The sequence below is a fragment of the Centruroides sculpturatus genome, unplaced genomic scaffold (genome assembly GCF_000671375.1).
Source record: "Centruroides sculpturatus isolate CEXI.00-Female unplaced genomic scaffold, Cexi_2.0 scaffold358, whole genome shotgun sequence".
NCBI classification, from domain to species: Eukaryota; Metazoa; Arthropoda; class Arachnida; order Scorpiones; family Buthidae; genus Centruroides; species Centruroides sculpturatus.
Genome location: NW_019384588.1, coordinates 460,616 through 483,831, shown reverse-complemented (window position 1 = coordinate 483,831; position 23,216 = coordinate 460,616). Strand labels below are relative to the sequence as shown.

The window sequence follows — 23,216 nt, the reverse complement described above, 5'->3', positions numbered from 1 at the left end:
AAAAGTAGGCTTCACCAACACAAAATTTATGTACATCTGGTTTAGAAACAAATAATTGATACATATGTATATAAACAATATAAAAATATTAAAAATGACATCAAAAACAGAAGAATAGATGATAACGAAGGTAATGAGTGGGAAAGAATAGAAGAATACACTATGATGGAATACATGGCACCCCTAAGCAAAATTTACAAAGAAATAGGAGCAGCAACAAACAAAATGATAATTTTTAAAAGGGATCCAACAATATACCAAATACTGCATACAGACAAGCAAGACATAGACCAGAACCTGATACCAGGAGTTTATAGAATACCAGTACAAAATGAAAGGGGACAAAAAGAGCTATATTACATCAGAGCCACAGGGAGGTCATTGAAAAAAAGGCTAAATGAGCATAAAAGGAATGTACAGAACAAGCAGCCAGTAACAGCATTAGCAATGTATGTTCTAGCAGACCCAACAGAGGTCATAGTGGATTAGGAAAGAGGTAAAATAATACAAAAGATCCAGGACAAGAGACACCTGAAATATGCTGAAGCGTGGCAAATACATAAGACAAACCAGAAAATATCTGTGATAATAGCTGTTTATTCGTTCATACATATATATGTCTCTTTAATCCGAAAAATTACAAGAATTCCAGTAGACTATCTTACAGCCTTTAGGTCAGGAACATCCTTTATTGAATATACAGGTTACATGTGAATTTTTGTAATTTTTCGGATTAAAGAGACATATACATGTATGAACAAACCAGGAAGGATTAGTGATAAACTACAGAGAGTCTAGTAAAGTCTCAGCAGCGTGGAGAGCAGGCATAATATGATAATTTTAGTATGAAAAAAAAGGGACAAACAGTAGAGAAATTGTTATTCTTTTTGTATGAACCTGCACACTAGATAAAAAAATTCAAACGTTTAAATGTTCCAAAAGAAAGTTCGTTATAGAAAGCAAAATCAGAATCATTCAATTTTTCTGTTCCTGAGGAAGACCATTCAAAATGGCTGAAAACATTTGGAAAAATGAATAAAAAAAAACTTCATTTTAAAGGTTTTTGTTCAAGGTATGAGTTTTATTTAAGTGCAGTTACAGATGAGTGTTTTATTAATTTTTACTTCTAACTGTTAATATTAATAATACTTATTTATAATTTTTTAATACATTCAGTAATTTTATATTACTTTAAAGCTGAATTATATTCTAAATAATATTTTCTGAGGTTATCATTTCTTTTATAAAGATTATCTATTCTATTTTTATTATTAAATTATATACTATTATTTATTAATACAGTATACACAGTAAAATGCTAGGTCTATAATTATGATATCACTTCATTTTAAGATGAAGATTATAATGACATCATTATTAAATAATCAAAATTAACAGGATTCTAATTGGTTTTGTAATTGAGTTTCCAGATAATCAATGATATCATTATCAAGATTTTTTCTATATCTAAAATCCTGTAAAAAAATTGTATTTTATAATTAGGTGTATTTAAAATGTAATTTGGTATATTCTATTACATTGATGTCATGTATATTTCATTAAAAGATAGAATGCACTATTGACAATGTGGCCAATATTGTGATTTAAAATTGAGCAATATATTGCAAAATTCAATCTGAACAATTGTTCAGATTGAATTTTGCAATATATTGCTCAATTTTAAATCACAATATTGGCCACATTGTCAATAGTGCATTCTATCTTTTAATGAAATATACATGACATCAATGTAATAGAATATACCAAATTACATTTTAAATACACCTAATTATAAAATACAATTTTTTTACAGGATTTTAGATATAGAAAAAATCTTGATAATGATATCATTGATTATCTGGAAACTCAATTACAAAACCAATTAGAATCCTGTTAATTTTGATTATTTAATAATGATGTCATTATAATCTTCATCTTAAAATGAAGTGATATCATAATTATAGACCTAGCATTTTACTGTGTATACTGTATTAATAAATAATAGTATATAATTTAATAATAAAAATAGAATAGATAATCTTTATAAAAGAAATGATAACCTCAGAAAATATTATTTAGAATATAATTCAGCTTTAAAGTAATATAAAATTACTGAATGTATTAAAAAATTATAAATAAGTATTATTAATATTAACAGTTAGAAGTAAAAATTAATAAAACACTCATCTGTAACTGCACTTAAATAAAACTCATACCTTGAACAAAAACCTTTAAAATGAAGTTTTTTTTTATTCATTTTTCCAAATGTTTTCAGCCATTTTGAATGGTCTTCCTCAGGAACAGAAAAATTGAATGATTCTGATTTTGCTTTCTATAACGAACTTTCTTTTGGAACATTTAAACGTTTGAATTTTTTTATCTAGTGTGCAGGTTCATACAAAAAGAATAACAATTTCTCTACTGTTTGTCCCTTTTTTTTCATACTAAAATTATCATATTATGCCTGCTCTCCACGCTGCTGAGACTTTACTAGACTCTCTGTAGTTTATCACTAATCCTTCCTGGTTTGTTCATACATGTATATGTCTCTTTAATCCGAAAAATTACAAAAATTCACATGTAACCTGTATATTCAATAAAGGATGTTCCTGACCTAAAGGCTGTAAGATAGTCTACTGGAATTCTTGTAATTTTTCGGATTAAAGAGACATATATATGTATGAACGAATAAACAGCTATTATCACAGATATTTTCTGGTTTGTCTTATGTATTTGCCACGCTTCAGCATATTTCAGGTGTCTCTTGTCCTGGATCTTTTGTATTATTTTACCTCTTTCCTAATCCACTATGACCTCTGTTGGGTCTGCTAGAACATACATTGCTAATGCTGTTACTGGCTGCTTGTTCTGTACATTCCTTTTATGCTCATTTAGCCTTTTTTTCAATGACCTCCCTGTGGCTCTGATGTAATATAGCTCTTTTTGTCCCCTTTCATTTTGTACTGGTATTCTATAAACTCCTGGTATCAGGTTCTGGTCTATGTCTTGCTTGTCTGTATGCAGTATTTGGTATATTGTTGGATCCCTTTTAAAAATTATCATTTTGTTTGTTGCTGCTCCTATTTCTTTGTAAATTTTGCTTAGGGGTGCCATGTATTCCATCATAGTGTATTCTTCTATTCTTTCCCACTCATTACCTTCGTTATCATCTATTCTTCTGTTTTTGATGTCATTTTTAATATTTTTATATTGTTTATATACATATGTATCAATTATTTGTTTCTAAACCAGATGTACATAAATTTTGTGTTGGTGAAGCCTACTTTTGATTTCATTGTTGGAAAAATATATTCTAAGTCTCACTAATAAATGTAGTATATTGTAAAACTTAAGATAGGTTATATTTTGTAAATTTCCTATAAATATAAAATAAATAATGTTGCATTATAAATTTGTAAAAAATGTGTGAAAATTTATCTAGACAGAGATACAAAACTGCATTACTCTTATACATGTGTACACCTTTCAAATTTGTAAAGAATCTAATGGTATGTCTCGCAAATGAATTTATACATTTAGTTATATATTTTTGTAAAATAGCCTTTCTGTATAATGTTGTTTTGTTAAAAAATTTATGTATACCTTTTTAATGTTTAGTTGGCTGATGAGGGGCAGTGCCCGAAACGTGTAGTAATACTCGTATCAACTGAATAAAGATGAAAAAACGCCAAGTGTTTAAATAATAGTAGTATGGTTTTGTGTTTGAGAATTATAGAAAATTATGAAACACGGTTTCAGAAAACTGAGAATATTCTTCTTTTGTTAATAATGGCCTTTATCATATTCTGGCTGTCACTGCGCTGCCTAGCTAGTTCTTTGATGTTATCTAATTTTATAATTATGTCTTGAAGTTTGCTGCAGTGCATGTATGCTCTCTTTATAAGCACCCAGAACACTGCTATTTATAGCTTGCGTGATCATGGGAGGTCCATGGTATTAATAACGGGTTATTAGTCGGGTTTCTGTAATCTTTTATAGTGCTTTCCGCTCTGTTCTTTACTTCTATTGCTATGTCTAGAAAATGTATAGTTTTATCGTTCTCTTGCTCTAGTTCAAGCTCTAGGCCAAATTGGTTGGAATTGACATCTCTGATGAACTGTTGAATGTCTGGTTTTTCTTTCCATATCATCAAGATGTCATCAACATAGCATACATATACAGTGGTACCTTAGTATATGTCTGCTTTAGAATACGTCCAATTCGGAATACGTCCTGTTTGGACTAAACAAATTTTGCTTGGTATACAACTTTTGTTCGGTAGATGACTTAATTCAATTATACGCGCCATCTATGAACAACTGTCGGTGTACNTTAATTTAAAAAAATTATTTTTATGAAATTATTTTAACTAAATTATATAAGTTTATAATATAATTTTTTAGTATCAAAAAGACAAAGATTATTATCAAATTATCAATTTGTTTAAAAAAATTTATGGCTTCTGCAGTATATTTTGGCAGAAATGTAACTGTAATAAAAATAGAATCAAAAATAAAAATGATTTATCATGATTATAAATAATTCTTTCTTTCAGAGTTAGCCTTTATATTGAAGATAAATTTCTTCATCAAGGGCCATTTCCATTAAAAATTCATTCTTTTATGACTCTTGGAATGTTGAAAAGTAAAGTAAGTCTTTATTAAGTCATTAAATTTTTAGCTTAGATTTTTATAATTTAAAATTTTTATTTGTTTAGATAGAGAAAGAATATTCTATTCCTAAAGAATTTCAAAGATGGATATTAAACAAGAGATTGGTTATTGATGATGATATTACATTATCTGATTATGATGTAACTGATGCAGGATGTCCCCTTTTCTTATATTTAATGTATCCAAGTTCTGAAAGTGAAGCATCTAATGTATTAAATAATAATTCTTCTTCAAATGAAGAAAATCAGCATCAAAATTTATTCTTTGAAGATGTACAAAGTCATTTGTTTAATTTTGAAAATATCCCAAATATTCCTGAAGAAAATGAAGGTAAAGACAAATTATGAAACAAATTAAGTTAGTAATTAAGAGAAGCTTCACTGTACACAAAATAACAGAATTTACTTGCATTTTCAGATGTATGTTCTACTTGTGGAATATTAGAGTCTTGTCAGTCATGCAGAGAATCTAAATCAAATACTAAAGCAGAAAATTCTCATTGCAGAAATCTTAATGTGATGGCTGAAAATCATGAAATAGTAAATATAATTATATAATTATAATTTTTCATTTCTTTATAAAATTTAATAGTTTTATTCGTGTAAAAACAATTCTATAATTTTATTATATCTATTTACGTTTTAGAATGAAAAATATGAGAATTTAAAAAAAGAAGCTGAAAAAAATTACCAGTTCCTTATTCAGCTTGATAATCAAGATTTGATACCAAATGCTGATTCATTTGAATGTTCTGTTTGTTTCAGTGATGTTAAAGCAAATGAAGGAGTTGTTTTAAGAGATTGCCTTCATCAGTTTTGCAAGTAAAATATAACATAAGCAATTTTTAAAATAAATAAATAATGCAATTTATTATTTTATCTCAATTATATTTTCCAGGCAATGCTTAGCAAATGCCATTGAATTTACAGAAAATGCAATTATTAAGTGCCTTTTTAGAAATGATCAATACTCCTGTGATAGCATTCTTCAAGAAAGAGAAATTAAAGCAGTAATTATTTAATATAACATATATATATATATATATTAGGTGATTCAAATAGAATATAAGTTTGAAAGCATATAACATGTAATGAGAAGACTTACGAAATCAGTTGAGGTGTTAATTTATAGCAAAGCACATCACATTTAACCTTAAACAGTCATTTTGGTTTGATGTTAGCTTCATTGATGGTGATACAGCAAACATATTACCTGAATTTGATTTCTTGATAAACTCAAAGCAACATATATCTGTTTTCAGGTTAGTAACTGTGACAGTGATTCAAGTTTTGGAGCTCAGCACTATTTGCAAGCAAGGATGGAATAAACACTAGCTCTTTAATGAAATCCAAGAAGAAAAAATTGAGAGGCATCAAATCTGAGGAACAAAGTGATCAAGCTATCAGCCCTACTTGATCAATTCACCAACCTGGAAAATATACTTTTAGTTTTTTCTTACTCCTTATTATGATTGTTTTTGGTATGTTTTTTGTATATTTATGCATTGTATGTTTATTGTTGTTGTCTATTAGTTTTATTCAAGGCCTTGTTTTCAGGGGAAATTCTTTCTTGTCCTGAAAGACATTATTTGTATCAATTTAAAAATTAAAAAAAAATAAAACAGTTTTGAGGAAATCCTGGACATCTGTACATTAGTGGAATGATGTACCATCTTGCTGAAAATGCATATGTCCTTTTTATGTCATTATTGTCTGACTGTAGAATGAGAAAATTTTCCTTTAATTCAGATACATGATATCATCGATAGTTCTTTAATGGAATAAAGAAGCAGCTGTACACTTTATTTTAGCAAAAAGACCAAAAATAAATAAGACCAAATTTTTGACTATCATGATCATGTTCTACAGTTACTTGTGAATTTTCAAACTCCAATCCTGCAGTTTGTGTGTTCATTTTCCCACTGAGTTGAAATGTTGACTCATCACAGGTGTCTAGGGAATGTTCTCATCTTCCTCAATCCAATGCAACATTTCTGCACTATTTGAGACAAACTTGATGTGTTTTGCTATAAATTCTGTCAGTTAAGTTTTCTGATTAAAATTTGATATTCTTTCAAAGTTGTAAAGTCTTTTTGAATCATCCTGTACATATAATTTATATAAAATATTAATACATTTCTAAATTTTATTTTCATAATTTCAGTTAGTGTCACCAGAAGTTTTTGAACGATATTTGCGGCGTGGATTAGTAACAGCAGAAAGCTGTACAGAAAATAGTTTTCATTGTAAATCTCCAGATTGTCCTGGTTGGTGTGTATATGAAGACACAATTAATACATTTGACTGTCCTGTTTGTTTTCATGTTAATTGTCTCTCCTGTCAAGCCATTCATGAAGGTTTAAATTGTAAACAGTATCAAGATGAATTAGCATATCGATCTGAAAGAGACAAAGAAGCACGAGAAACTAAGGAATATCTTGAAGTATAAAATTTTAAATTTATAGAAAATAAAATAACAATAATAAAAAATTTTTAACTTGTATAATTTTTTTAAGAATATGGTGCAAGAAGGTAAAGCAATGTTTTGTCCCAAATGCAATGTGATAGTTATGAAAAGATGGGGATGTGATTGGTTAAAGTGTTCAGTTTGTCAAACAGAAATATGTTGGATAACAAAACAGCCACGTTGGGGACCTGAAGTAAGTTTGATTATACATTTGTTTTTTTTTTTTTTTAAGTCTCAACTATAATAATTTCTAGTTATTATTAACATAAGGGTCATGGAGATACGAGCAGTGGCTGTAGATGTGGATTGGATGGCAAACGTTGTCATCCACAGTGTAATTACTGCCATTAAAACAATCATACAGAAATAAAGGTAATTAATAATTAATTTTGTTTATTCGTTTCTAATTTTAGCAATTTATGCATTATATAAAACTTTACACTATTCAAACTATAAAATCTGATTTAAATGAATATTTTATGAAAGCTTAGGTCAAGAAAACATTTTAAAATAATTTTGATATTCTTGTATATAAATATTTTTTAAACATGTGTGAATTAAGCATATACAGTATATTTGAAATATTCATTATACATTCATATATCATAAATAGAATTTTCAAAACTTGTCATTTATATGGTATTTTACATAATATAATAGTGACTGCTTATAAAAAAATTAGTATGAATATTTTTAGAAAAAAGTTATTACAAATGATGGAACTAACATGATTTTTTCTTTCTATATAAACTTTGTGTTAGTGATGTTTATTAGTTGAATGTTAAGCTTAATTATTTTTATACAATATTAATCAATTATTGCAATTAAAAACAGGATTTCACTTTTGTAAAATCCTGTAATTTGTAAAACAATAATGCAATATCATATTAATTTGTAATGATATACATATATAATACTTGTTTATCATAATACATGATGTTTAAATAACAAATGCTTGCTTTTTAAAGCTTTTGTAAATTTTGAAGAAATGGAATTACAAAATTTTATACTAAGTTATAACAATGCAAAAAAATGAATTAAAATTATTTTTTAATTACAATAGAGCATCGATTATCCGAATCAATTGGGGACTGGGGTTGTTTGGAAAATCGATTTTTTGGATAATCGATTATTTATGAAAAAATATATTAACCCTATTCCATGTTGAAATTCATTCAAATCCTGGCATGTCCTTAACTACGTTCTCATGGTCGTGCAAGTGGTGCCAGCTAAAATGCACACCAACAAAAATAATATTGGAGTAGCCCAAGACATAGCCAAAGATTGCAGTGCCACAGCATTAGTGGAAATTTAAATTTGCCAACTGGAAAGCTTTCAGTTAATTGATGTTTTGATTGATCAACATTAGGATTATCGATGCTCTACTGTATAACATTATGAGATTATCATTATATGGTTCACATCATAATTTAAAAAATCATAAATTAGGTAAAAACTTTATGCAAGATATACTTTTTACATGATATATGTTTTATATAAAATAAAAATAATTAATAAATAAAAATATGAATTAGCAAAGTTATGAAGTTATCTATACAAAAACTATATGCATTTATTATTTTTATTCAATACATTTTTAGTGAATGAAAATCAATGGAATGGTTAAGTATTTTTAAATATTTTGAAAATATAAGAAATATTTCAGGGAAATTTATTAGACCTGAAAATACATTTATATTTATAAAAAAATTTAGTTTGATTAAATGCAATTTTCTCCATATTATAATTGGTTTTCAAAAGTTCAAAAGTTTTCAATGTCATCCATTGAAAACTTGAACACATACTAATGGAAGGCCATACTTGTTGTCCCAGCTATAATTTTTATAATTGATTGTGCTGCCTCCAGAGGAAAGATTGTAATATTTTGCATATTGAGGTGGACAAAAAGCCACCAAATAAAGGTTGACTTTGCCATAAAATTTTTATTTTCTGAGGGTGTATGAAAAGGGACTAAGACTAAAGAACACTTAAAGTTTTCCAATTGAGTATTTTTTGTAAATTTTATAGTTTATACTTATTATCCTGGCTATAATTTTTATTAAATAAATACTTTCATTGACAAAAAGTTATGTACCAGGAAGGAGGCATTGAATGAAACTTAGTGTAAATGTAATAACAATATGATGACAATGTGTAATATGGTAATAAGTGATTACAATATCATAACAAAGTGACAGTTTCCTATAGAACAATGTTACAACTTAAAGGAACCTTTAGTATCTTATAGGATCTTTGGAATATATATATATTATCATAAACAAGATGATAAACTATTTACAACATATCATGATATGGAAAGAAGATTTTGTTTAATATTATCATTTTTGATTAAATAAATTATTTTAAAATATTTAATTTTGTAAGATATAATTTTCCTAATTGCAATTATTTTTAAAAAATTTTTATTTTTAATTGTGTTTTATTTATAAGCTTGTGATTTTATTGTTGATAAATAAGACTTATAAATTCTACAACATTTTTCAAATCTTCAGTTTTTTTTTTATTTTCAAAAATATAAGGAAAAAATAAAATCAGAAATTTTCATTCTGAATGATTAGAAGTGTGATGAATTTAAATTGAATTGGATAACCAAATATAATAGATAATATAGATATATACAGTATTATTGATTACAATTTTTAAATAAATTTTTAAGTTTTGTAATGAAAAGTTAAAGTAATGATTAAAGGATGGCTGTTGTAAGAGAAGGAAATAATTGGCTATAATAACTTTCTAATTTTCTTTTCTCATATAATAGAGATTTATTCACAATGAAAGTTTACAAAATTTGGCACCATGTTTATATATATATATAGATTGTCAACACTTTTATTTTTTAAAATATTTTTGATTTATTTAACAGATTAGAAAGATGTATAACATATGAAAGAGAAATTTTTATTTTACAACAAAATTAAAATTAAAATATCAAAAACAATTGTAATAGAATAAAATTTCTAAATTATAAAATTTTACAGAATAGCATTATATATTAAAAATAAAAAGAATTTGATTTTATTTTTAATTTTATCTCTTAATTTTATATAAAATTGAGTCTAGCCAAAATAACTATATATAGTCTTTAGAATTAAAAAATAAAGAATACAGAACTTCTTAGTGCTCTATGAATACCAAAAGATTATTATAAAATAGTAATTTATTAATTTTGTTTTAAAAAATTGATCTAAATAAGATACTGAAATTATTGAATTTTAACTAGTAGAGTTACCAAAAATTGAAGGATGAAACTGAAAAAAAATTACAAATGAGAATATAGCTGTTCTAATTTTTAGTGAATATTGTTTTTCATATTCCATGAACTGTAATTAAATTATATAAATTAATAAAGTTGAACATTCATAATTTTATGCTTAATATGATAAGAATTAATTAATAAATTTCAGTTATATAAATGTCATTTAAATAAAAAGTACATTACATTTTTATTGTTTTATCCAAAATGTAACATTTTGATATGAATGTCTGTCTGTCTGACATATTAATACAATATATTGCAAATTGCAATATATTGAGCAATATATTGCAAAATTCAATCTGAACAATTGTTCAGATTGAATTTTGCAATATATTGCTCAATTTTTTGCAATTTGCAATATATTGTATTAATATGTCAGACAGACAGACATTCATATCAAAATGTTACATTTTGGATAAAACAATAAAAATGTAATGTACTTTTTATTTAAATGACATTTATATAACTGAAATTTATTAATTAATTCTTATCATATTAAGCATAAAATTATGAATGTTCAACTTTATTAATTTATATAATTTAATTACAGTTCATGGAATATGAAAAACAATATTCACTAAAAATTAGAACAGCTATATTCTCATTTGTAATTTTTTTTCAGTTTCATCCTTCAATTTTTGGTAACTCTACTAGTTAAAATTCAATAATTTCAGTATCTTATTTAGATCAATTTTTTAAAACAAAATTAATAAATTACTATTTTATAATAATCTTTTGGTATTCATAGAGCACTAAGAAGTTCTGTATTCTTTATTTTTTAATTCTAAAGACTATATATAGTTATTTTGGCTAGACTCAATTTTATATAAAATTAAGAGATAAAATTAAAAATAAAATCAAATTCTTTTTATTTTTAATATATAATGCTATTCTGTAAAATTTTATAATTTAGAAATTTTATTCTATTACAATTGTTTTTGATATTTTAATTTTAATTTTGTTGTAAAATAAAAATTTCTCTTTCATATGTTATACATCTTTCTAATCTGTTAAATAAATCAAAAATATTTTAAAAAATAAAAGTGTTGACAATCTATATATATATATAAACATGGTGCCAAATTTTGTAAACTTTCATTGTGAATAAATCTCTATTATATGAGAAAAGAAAATTAGAAAGTTATTATAGCCAATTATTTCCTTCTCTTACAACAGCCATCCTTTAATCATTACTTTAACTTTTCATTACAAAACTTAAAAATTTATTTAAAAATTGTAATCAATAATACTGTATATATCTATATTATCTATTATATTTGGTTATCCAATTCAATTTAAATTCATCACACTTCTAATCATTCAGAATGAAAATTTCTGATTTTATTTTTTCCTTATATTTTTGAAAATAAAAAAAAAACTGAAGATTTGAAAAATGTTGTAGAATTTATAAGTCTTATTTATCAACAATAAAATCACAAGCTTATAAATAAAACACAATTAAAAATAAAAATTTTTTAAAAATAATTGCAATTAGGAAAATTATATCTTACAAAATTAAATATTTTAAAATAATTTATTTAATCAAAAATGATAATATTAAACAAAATCTTCTTTCCATATCATGATATGTTGTAAATAGTTTATCATCTTGTTTATGATAATATATATATATTCCAAAGATCCTATAAGATACTAAAGGTTCCTTTAAGTTGTAACATTGTTCTATAGGAAACTGTCACTTTGTTATGATATTGTAATCACTTATTACCATATTACACATTGTCATCATATTGTTATTACATTTACACTAAGTTTCATTCAATGCCTCCTTCCTGGTACATAACTTTTTGTCAATGAAAGTATTTATTTAATAAAAATTATAGCCAGGATAATAAGTATAAACTATAAAATTTACAAAAAATACTCAATTGGAAAACTTTAAGTGTTCTTTAGTCTTAGTCCCTTTTCATACACCCTCAGAAAATAAAAATTTTATGGCAAAGTCAACCTTTATTTGGTGGCTTTTTGTCCACCTCAATATGCAAAATATTACAATCTTTCCTCTGGAGGCAGCACAATCAATTATAAAAATTATAGCTGGGACAACAAGTATGGCCTTCCATTAGTATGTGTTCAAGTTTTCAATGGATGACATTGAAAACTTTTGAACTTTTGAAAACCAATTATAATATGGAGAAAATTGCATTTAATCAAACTAAATTTTTTTATAAATATAAATGTATTTTCAGGTCTAATAAATTTCCCTGAAATATTTCTTATATTTTCAAAATATTTAAAAATACTTAACCATTCCATTGATTTTCATTCACTAAAAATGTATTGAATAAAAATAATAAATGCATATAGTTTTTGTATAGATAACTTCATAACTTTGCTAATTCATATTTTTATTTATTAATTATTTTTATTTTATATAAAACATATATCATGTAAAAAGTATATCTTGCATAAAGTTTTTACCTAATTTATGATTTTTTAAATTATGATGTGAACCATATAATGATAATCTCATAATGTTATACAGTAGAGCATCGATAATCCTAATGTTGATCAATCAAAACATCAATTAACTGAAAGCTTTCCAGTTGGCAAATTTAAATTTCCACTAATGCTGTGGCACTGCAATCTTTGGCTATGTCTTGGGCTACTCCAATATTATTTTTGTTGGTGTGCATTTTAGCTGGCACCACTTGCACGACCATGAGAACGTAGTTAAGGACATGCCAGGATTTGAATGAATTTCAACATGGAATAGGGTTAATATATTTTTTCATAAATAATCGATTATCCAAAAAATCGATTTTCCAAACAACCCCAGTCCCCAATTGATTCGGATAATCGATGCTCTATTGTAATTAAAAAATAATTTTAATTCATTTTTTTGCATTGTTATAACTTAGTATAAAATTTTGTAATTCCATTTCTTCAAAATTTACAAAAGCTTTAAAAAGCAAGCATTTGTTATTTAAACATCATGTATTATGATAAACAAGTATTATATATGTATATCATTACAAATTAATATGATATTGCATTATTGTTTTACAAATTACAGGATTTTACAAAAGTGAAATCCTGTTTTTAATTGCAATAATTGATTAATATTGTATAAAAATAATTAAGCTTAACATTCAACTAATAAACATCACTAACACAAAGTTTATATAGAAAGAAAAAATCATGTTAGTTCCATCATTTGTAATAACTTTNAAACTAAAAAAATGACTAGAATCACAACTGAAAAAAGAGATTGTTGAGAAATATGAAGGTGGCATGCGTGTTCGAGATTTTAACTGTTGCATACCGTATTCCGAGAACGACGATATTGACAATCGTGAAAAATAAAGACGTTATTAAATCTGCTAATGTTGTGAAAGGAGTTAAATCAATTTCTAAACAGAGATCGAAGACATTAAATCATGTTGAGAAATTGCTTTTGCTTTGGATAACTGAAAAACAGTGTGCTAGAGACACCGTATCAGAAGCAATTATTTGCAAGAAAGCTACAAAAATACATGCTGATCTCATGAAAAATCAAGCAGGAACTAGCCAGGAAAGCGAGGTGTTTAAAGCCAGCCATTTTTTTTTTTACATAAGAATGAATTAATCATTTTTACATTACTTCTTATGGGAAAGGTTGGTTTAATATACGTCCTATTCGGTATAAGTCCAAACATCAAGAACTGATTAAGGTCATACATATACTGAGGTTCCACTATATTAGAATGTGTACTGCATATTTCAGTAAAATGACTTTCTATAAAGTTCTTAGCAGGGCTGTGGAATCGCGTAAAAATCTACCGACTCCGACTTTTCCTTATCATCCAACTCTGACTCCAGCTAAAACACCAAAACTCCACGACTCCGACTCCGACTCCACAGCCCTGATTCTTAGGACCATCTTGCATAATGCACATGAAACAGGACTTCCCATTGCCACTCCTCTGTGTTGTGTGTAAGTTATTCCATTAAAGTTAAAGATCGATGAATATGTAGCAAATAAATCTCATTACATTGCCATTGCTGTGTACAGCAAAACATTATATTTCTAAAGTCCTTGGGCTTATCCCACTTGATCTCTGCACCCTCCAGCTAGTGCAGTATTTGTTTTATTTGTCTTTGCATCATAGCAATGTTTGTATAGCCTCTGGGAGAAATGTGTGGTAGCCAGCTCCTTGTAGGAGCCAGTTTGCCAAGTGGTTAAGTATCAAGTCAAGTATCTCAGAGGTTCTAGGCAAAATTCTGTGTATGTTAACTTAAGTTGGAAATCTGAATGTGTGTATGAGGTGGTAAATTGATTGCTTCTTATAATCCAGTTTGGTCACTATATTAAAAAAGCCTGTTGCATTTGTTGTTCATATCTACAGAACTGGTGCAATGGTGTGTGTTCTTTTAATCAGGGCCTGGCATGCTACTGACTTATAACAGACATTTACCTTCTTGCTATCCAATTAGTATTAAAGAACAGACAAATTTACATGAGCATGTACTGTACCAGTATATCAAACTGATTTGCCAACTGTTGTATGTACAGTACCAGCATGCTGTTATGATCCATTCTGTTATAAATCATCAGCGATAATGCTGACATTGTTCAAAACAGTGGTGTAGATCAGTAGTGTCAAACACATGGCCACAGGCTGCATGTGACCAAAAGACTGTAATGAGGTCCTTGGCCCTAAGCTTGAAGATAACATCTATATATATCTTAATAACATCTATATTAAAAACATCATTGTTGCAAAAATACAGCCAATATTGATAAAATTGATTCTGCCAGAAGATGCCAAGTTTCTAATAAAAATATTAATTTTTTAAATTTCTCTAATTTTAAATTTTGTTGTAACATTTGATAATGATACATAGAAATAATGTATATTTTTAATTTTTGTAAATTTATTAAAGAAGAAATAAATGTCAAATTCAAATGAGTTATTTTTGAATATATATTAAGGACTTTTTTTTGGTCTGGAACTCACAAACTGTAGTTTGGTGGTCTGTGATCTTATATGAGTTTGTAGGAAGAGGAAGAAATTACAGCTTGCAAGATCTGGTAAATAAGGATGATGATCAAGCGAAGCAATTTTTTTATTGGCTAAAAGCTTCTTACAGTATGCCACATTATCCTGATGCCTGCAAGATCAAACCATTTCTCCATAATCCTACTTTTCCTTCTCATTCATTTATGTGATTTATTCAAAATTTCAATGTAAATGTTTAGTAACAGTCTGGCCAGTAGAAAAGCAATAAACTATAGTCAGTTGTGGACTAACTCACCAAGAAATCTAGAATTTCCTAGTGGGCTGTTTGCTCAGTGGCCATTCCTTAGTTTAATAAATATTATATTTCACTCAGGAAAAATAAACTAATGAACAAAATACAAGTACCATCTGTTTAATATTAAATTTTTTAAAATGTCTTATTCTAATTTAGGCTATAAGCCATTGTGATATAGCTCATACAAAAACCAACATTAAGCTAGTGGCAAACATGCTTTATGTAGTTATTTGAAATTTTAAAATGACTAGTCCTACTTCAAACATGACTTGTTGTGGTGGCCCATGAGAAGTGATATTCAGCCCTTTACAACATGCATTTTGTAACTTCTAATTTGATAATAACTGATCACAACTTGAGCTGTATACTACTATAATTTCTTTTTTTTTTTCTACCCTGTGGATACTAGAGAGGTTTTTTTAAAGCTCATTATTATAGGTTCATCAAGACTCACAATGGGGACAGACCAGTGATGTGGGATGAAGCCAGATATATCCAGGACAGACCACTCCAGAAAAATTCCTGAAGTTTTTCCAACTATCCAGATTCCAATCTTAGGTCACAGAGCATTAGGCTGACACCTTAACCTTAACTGCCTCAACCATAATATACTATGGCTGAGGCAGTTATTTGTTATGATATATATTCCTGGACCTAAATTTGCTGTGGACAGTCATCAATCATTATTTACATTTTTCCTGCATAATTTGTGCTATTCGAAAACATAGATACAAGATACATAGATACAAGATACATAATCTAAATTCTTAGCTTCAATCAATAATAGAAAAGTTTGTCTTGAATTTTGTAAGTTTAACATGAAACTTCATTGTTCACTTTTTTAATCAGATATTTTCAGAATGAAAGAAAAAATATCCATTACTACAAATTAAAGTGAATAGGATGAAAGTTGTCACATTGTGAGAGCATAGTTCAAGATCAAATCACTTCTATTTATTTTATCACTCTGTTGTTTATTCCCAAGTTAGAGTCAATGTCATTATTTTTAAATTAGACCTTGTAAAATATTATATTCATAGAACTGTATTATTACATAATGTATTACTGAACATTTTATATAATGCATAATATTTCTAATATTAATTTAATAAAATATTATTGTTTTAATTTTTAGGTATAATTTATAGTGTTGAACATTTTTTAAAGCTCTAATTTTAGAGAAATTTCAAACTTTTATGATAAAGCAGTTCCAGTTCTCTTTTAATTAAGAAAACACTATTTACAATCATAACAGTGACAGTACAATACTCCATACAGATTGTTAATTGAAATAATGATGTTTCATTGTATTTCCCAATTGAAAAGTAAATTAAACTAATTATTACTAAATTTCAACTGTATTAGTTTACATTTAAATATTATCTATTAAATTTCATATATGAAAATTTATATAATTAAATTGATTTTTTTTTTTTATTTTGTTGTTAAAAATATTTGACATTGATTAGGCAAGAAAGTTAAACAGATCAATAACAGTTCCATAAAACTTCTTGGTTTTGGTTCAGTTGTTTTGGAATTACTTCATGCTAAAGTATTGTGCAATTTATGAAAGAGGCAAAAAGTTTTTACAGTTACAAATATTTAAATATAGAAATAATTCTAAAATTTTATTAACTGTTGTTTCAATTTTGTTGTAAAATAAAATTAGAGAATTGTTTATTAGATGTGCACATTTTTTACAATTAATTTTCTTCATTATTAAATATCTTAATTAAACATTTTTTAGAAATGCCGATAAAATAAATTTGTTAGAATATCCTAAAAATGCTTTATGTGAAGTAGATTACACAAGAAAAAAATTCAAATATGTTTAGCTCATATCCATCCAAATTTTTCCATTAATTAATTCGAAATTTTAGACGTTTTTAAAATTATATTTTTGAAATTTTAACATTTATTGTAGTAAATTATTTGTTTCTTTTAATAAGAAAATTTATAGAGCTGTTATGATCCATTCTGTTATAAATCATCAGCGATAATGCTGACATTGTTCAAAACAGTGGTGTAGATCAGTAGTGTCAAACACATGGCCACAGGCTGCATGTGACCAAAAGACTGTAATGANAAAATATTTTTATAATGGGTAAAACTTTATATAATTATATTTAATAATAAGTATTAATTTTATCTTTTTTCCCCCTCTCTAAATGGTAGTTAAAATTTCTCATGAGAATTTTAAGTTGATAAAAATGTTTATTTTTGCGATAAAATTTAAATATTATCTGTGAAATTGATAGGCTTGAAGGCTATAATTATGCAAATTAAAAAATTTTTTTATTTTGCATTATATATTTTAAAAAATATACTTAAAATATTAAAAATATACCAGAGCTAATTAAAAGTATCTTGACTTCAGAAATTATTAGTAAACAAGTGATTCAAGGATACATCTCACTTTCATCAAATATCTGAAAATTTATCCTTCAAGTTCAAGGATATTAATATTTAAATTATTTTTAAATGTTCATATAAAATGGTTTATTTTGACCTTTAAACAGTCATTAGATATATTAGAAAATTTTATCTATATTTTAAAATATCTGTATAACTATATAATTTTTAATTTTTCTTTTTCAGGTTTGGTAATCATCTATCAGTTTATTCTGTCAGCTTTTAAGTCTTAATTATATTTCAACTCTTATTGACCAATATATAAATTAAATTATGTGTTTAGTTATGTTTATAAATTTAAAAATTTGCTTGTCTTTTATCGTGTATCTTTACTCTATCTTTATTACTGTTGAAATTGTTTTTTGTTATAATTATTAATGTACATTAAATAGAATAAATAAACAATCTTTTAACATGAATTTTAATTGTTCTGTTTAATTTTTCACTAATAAATTTAATTAATGCAGTGTCCATTGTGTGTAAAGATTTATTCTTTCAATTATTCCTCGCTAACTGAAATTATAAAGAATACATTTATCAATTTATTGATAAAACAACTTTTAAAGTAATGTAAACAATTCATTCTATCTATCTTAATTTAAGTAAAAATTTTTAAATATTTATGTAAAGGAAACATCTTTCACTCTTCAATTTGAGTATAAAATTTTATCTTTTTGATTGTATATTATAAAAATTATCATCTTTTTTGTTTTTTTTTTTAGATTTTATTTAAATTAAAAATTATCAGAAAATATGAATGAATCAGAAAGTAGAAATGAAGCATTAAACAAAGATAATTATTTTCAACTTTCTATTAGAAGATATTCAGAGAAGAAATAAAACATGAAAATTATCCTTAATAATATAATTAGAACAATGATCAAGATAAAATTGTAAGTGCATTCTTGAACAATACAGAAACTTTATAACAAAATAATATATAGTTGACATAAATTAGGATGAAGGAATGATACTCTGCACATTTTCTCCTTAATTTAACTAACAGTTTAATTAAGGAGAAAAGATAAGACATGTTCACAATGTAACCCACTTCTTAGGTAATTTGTTAATGTGACAAAATAAATTGTCATTAAAATAGAATAAATATTTTTAGTTTATAAACAAATTAAATTTTCTTATAATTTTCAAAACGAATATCTTTAAGGATCTCCAGAGAATTAAGGTTAAAGATATTCATTTTTAAATATATATTCGACCTTAAACTCCGAACCCATACAATAAAATCAGTGTCCTTGGAAAAATGTAAAAATAACGGATGTTGTACAGACAATCTTGTCAACAATTTTTAGTTTGAAAAATTAACCTTGAAGGATCTCATCGATCTTCAATTTTTTTTTAAATTAAAAATTAAATAATTGTGAATCACTCGAATAACTTTCACGGAAATAAACCAAATTGAAATTCTTTTCACTGTATTCAAAATTGTAAGCGTCACTACCACATGCTGCCATCTATTGCATGAGAAATAAAATAAAACTTTCACAAATATTTTCATTAATAAATACTCTACAAGCGGATCTGATTAAAATGCCAAATATTCATATCATTATACGCTCTCCGAACAGCCAATATTTGTCAAAATAAGCTTTTATATTATTCTTTCCGGAACGATGCTTCAGTTGATTGAAGTAGAAAGTAGTATTTATGCAAATGAACGAGGAAAAAAAATTGACTTATTTCTCTTTGGTCTGTAATACACGCGAAAAAATGAGATAAAGTTTTGCTAGTTTTTATAATAATATAAACAAAACAATTTTTTCTTGGTTATATTCAAAAATTTTGTCCTATATTCATTATAGGAACTGATGATATATGTTGTAACTATTCGTACATATAAACATAAAAGTTATTTAATATGAGAATAAACAGAAGTCTGTTTCTCTCTCTCTCTCTCGTTTTTTTTTTTTTTTTCCTTTTTTTTAAATTCGTATTATACAAAGAGTAGAGTTTCCTAAGATTTACGATTTACTCCACTTGCGCCAATACTCCTCCACGTTTTTCCTTGTAACTGCTTCCAACTCCTAAATCACAAAATAGAGATAAACACATACAAATTTGTATGGCGTGACACACTCCGCCCACCTAACTAGGCATAATGTGATATTTGAGATGGACTTGTCTCGTTTTTCTATTTTCATGGTAATTCGGCGCATGTGTTTTAGTTGGAAACATTTTCTAAAATTGTATAGATTAGTTCATAATCAATAAAAATAAATTAGTAAAATAAACAATTTTGATTAGATTTTTTAAATTTATTTTATTTTATTTTTTTAAGCATCTAGTAAGAATATCTAAGTTGTTTTTCCTAATAATTCATAGGAATTTCAGGGATGTTTTTTTAAGTCTGATCGTTTCGAGAACTGTATAAACTAATTTCTAAATATTACATTATAGTTAACTCGTTAATCTTTCATTATAAATATTCTTTTGATTATTATGTTATTTTTAAATTAATTTATTGATATATTAATTTTCACTGTTGAGATTTGTTTGCAGACATGTTACTAATGATGCTAATTTTGAAGCTTAGACTTGTTTTAATCATTGTTTTTTTAGTTATTAGGCTAAATTATTCTTTATTATAATATGAATATATAATTAATACCAAGACATTTATATTTTAAACACCATTTATAAATGTTTCTTCTTTTAAGCTATTTTATTTTAATGTACATTAAATAGAATAAATAAACAATCTTAATATATTGTATTTTTCGTTACAGGAAAATGTCCGTTTATATTTATATAATTAGATGATATTTGTTCATAAATTACTCATAAATATATGTATTCTATGTATTGATTTGTTTGCTCTTCTCTTTATTAAGTACAATATCTTAATTATTTCTTTTAACAGCGCAAACAACTGGAAGCGTAAAGTATTTTTTGTAAGAAAATAATCTAGGAAAATATTAATTTATCATATGATTCTAAATTTACCATATCTAGTTTTAGAGGAGATTTGTTTTACTCTTTTACTGACATTGTTGTTATAAACTTAATTTTATTACTTCAGTAGTTTACGAGGTATTTTGATAAAAGTCTCCTTAAATAATACACGTGATATTCTTTACACCCTCTTTTAGTCTCATTTTACAGATCACATGATATTTTGTTAGGAGATTTTTCACCCTGTCTGAGCTGTTTACGTGTGTCAGTGAATATTTGTTATAAAATCATGTTTCTAAGCTTATAAATTGTCACATCTGTCTGAGAAAATTCCGTATTCTGAAAATTATAAGATGCAAACAAATATTTCTAAAATAAGGGTAAATATTCTATAAAATTCAATTTCAAAACTGCAGGGATGAGCTCATTAAATAAAAAGGAAAAAAAGTGAAATTTTACCAGAAGAAAGTAATTAATTTTATTTATTTATTTAACTGTTAATTAATCATTTAAAAAATGTAGAAATGTTGTAAAATTAGGTCATAAAAACGTTTAAACGCTGTCTACCCGAAGATATAATTATCTAATAAATTATCTTCGTGATAGAAGTAGATCTTCTCCCTTTTGGTTTCCTAGAGTTATGAAAAATGACTCGGTGCGAATGTGGATAAATAGATTTGAGTAAATGTCGAAAATAAAAGAGGGAAAGAGTCATTAAAATACCTGGATGAAGATGTGTCAGTGATTAATGGCGAGTCTGTCACATTTGACCGATCGCCTGACGCTGGGACAGTTTGACAAAGAAGACATTAGATCGTGTTACCCATGTTCTTTTTCTTATTTTTTCTAATTGTACTTCTTTTTATTGTTTGTTACCGAAAGAAGCAACCAATTAAATACTAGACTACTCGCTTAAAAGAAAGAAAAAAAAGGTAAAATAGACAAGCGAATAATATTGTTAATTGTTTCCTTGAGACAATAGCCAGGATCTTTCTGTGGTATTTCTGACTCTCTAGAATGTGCTAAAAATGTTATTGAGTTTTTAAGGAGATGAGGATTTCGAAATTTAAATGCCAATCTGATTTTTCCAATGGTGCCAACTCTCTAAAATAAAATCGCGAATATATTTAGAATTATTTTGTATATTAAAAATGTTTATATCTCGATATAAGTTTGAAGCTGTATTAATTTACAGTACAAAGAAATTCTCAATTTTTCTTTAATTAATTTTAATTTGTATAGGTTTTTTTTTCTTGCCTTAATTATTTTTATGGGACGTTTTAGACCCATCTTGAACTGACAAATTTCTTGTCTTTAGTGTTTTTTATATTGTGTTTAGTGCTTGTAAATAAATAATTCTACTTCATAGATATTTTAAATTTGAATTAATTAAGGGCTTGTAAAAAATTTTAAATAATTTTTTTCAAATATTAAGCTTGATTACACTCAACTGATTTTTTTAATTTTTCTAATTTTAAGAGCAGATTATTATCATTAACAATATTTCATCACTGTAGAAAAGTTAACAAGATTTCCTTCAACATATGTTCAAAGAGGACCTGTTCTTATTTTGATGTATTGCTATGTGTTTGTACTGTACTTAAGCAGTAACATGATGTAACAATAAAACATTTACAATGTAATAGAACAAAAGTTTTATTTTTCACTAGACACACAGTGCGTAGAATGCTTGTTGATAGACAGTACGTGTTAAAGCATCTTCAGCAATGTTTAAATAGTGTTCTTGAACGAAAACTGTTTTCAGGAGGTGATTTTACTTTCGATTACAATTATCTTTACTTCCTATATAAGTCCACTTTATCCCTTGCAGTTGTTCTCCCGGTCGAAGTAGAGAGGATAAACTCGAATGGTCTATTGTTTGTGTGACGAAATGGACCTTTCAAAACAACTATAACAGTAGTATCTTATAAAGAATATTGTAATCTAACACCAGAAGACATGATAAAACAAAGTCCAATAGGCGTCTGGGAATTTAAACTTTGATCGGGGTATGTAGACACCACCTGCAATTGACAAACCGAATTAGTGGAGTTAGTCGCTTTTTCTCTATTAGAACTTTTTTTCCTCTTAGATGGAGGAAGTTAAAAAGAAGTGTTCCCGCTTCTAGGATATTGGTTAGGATGGAATGAAGACAGGACGATAAACAATTTTCTTCGTGTTTACGTACAACTTCAGTAAAATAAATGAGTCTGTTCACA

General features: G+C 26.3%; 1 protein-coding gene across 1 annotated transcript in view; it reads left to right on the top strand.

Annotated features, from left to right (window-relative positions):
* Positions 1-18,500, top strand: part of LOC111624680 — a 41,749-nt gene extending 23,249 nt beyond the window's left edge. The window contains exons 13-21 of the mRNA XM_023367590.1: positions 4,556-4,649; positions 4,718-5,003; positions 5,091-5,212; positions 5,319-5,494; positions 5,571-5,682; positions 6,837-7,115; positions 7,189-7,332; positions 7,410-7,511; positions 18,274-18,500. Coding sequence (XP_023223358.1) covers positions 4,556-4,649; positions 4,718-5,003; positions 5,091-5,212; positions 5,319-5,494; positions 5,571-5,682; positions 6,837-7,115; positions 7,189-7,332; positions 7,410-7,490 — 1,294 coding nt within the window. The 3' untranslated portion in view covers positions 7,491-7,511; positions 18,274-18,500. The remainder of the gene's footprint in view (positions 1-4,555; positions 4,650-4,717; positions 5,004-5,090; positions 5,213-5,318; positions 5,495-5,570; positions 5,683-6,836; positions 7,116-7,188; positions 7,333-7,409; positions 7,512-18,273) is intronic.
* The last annotated feature ends 4,716 nt before the right edge of the window (positions 18,501-23,216 follow it).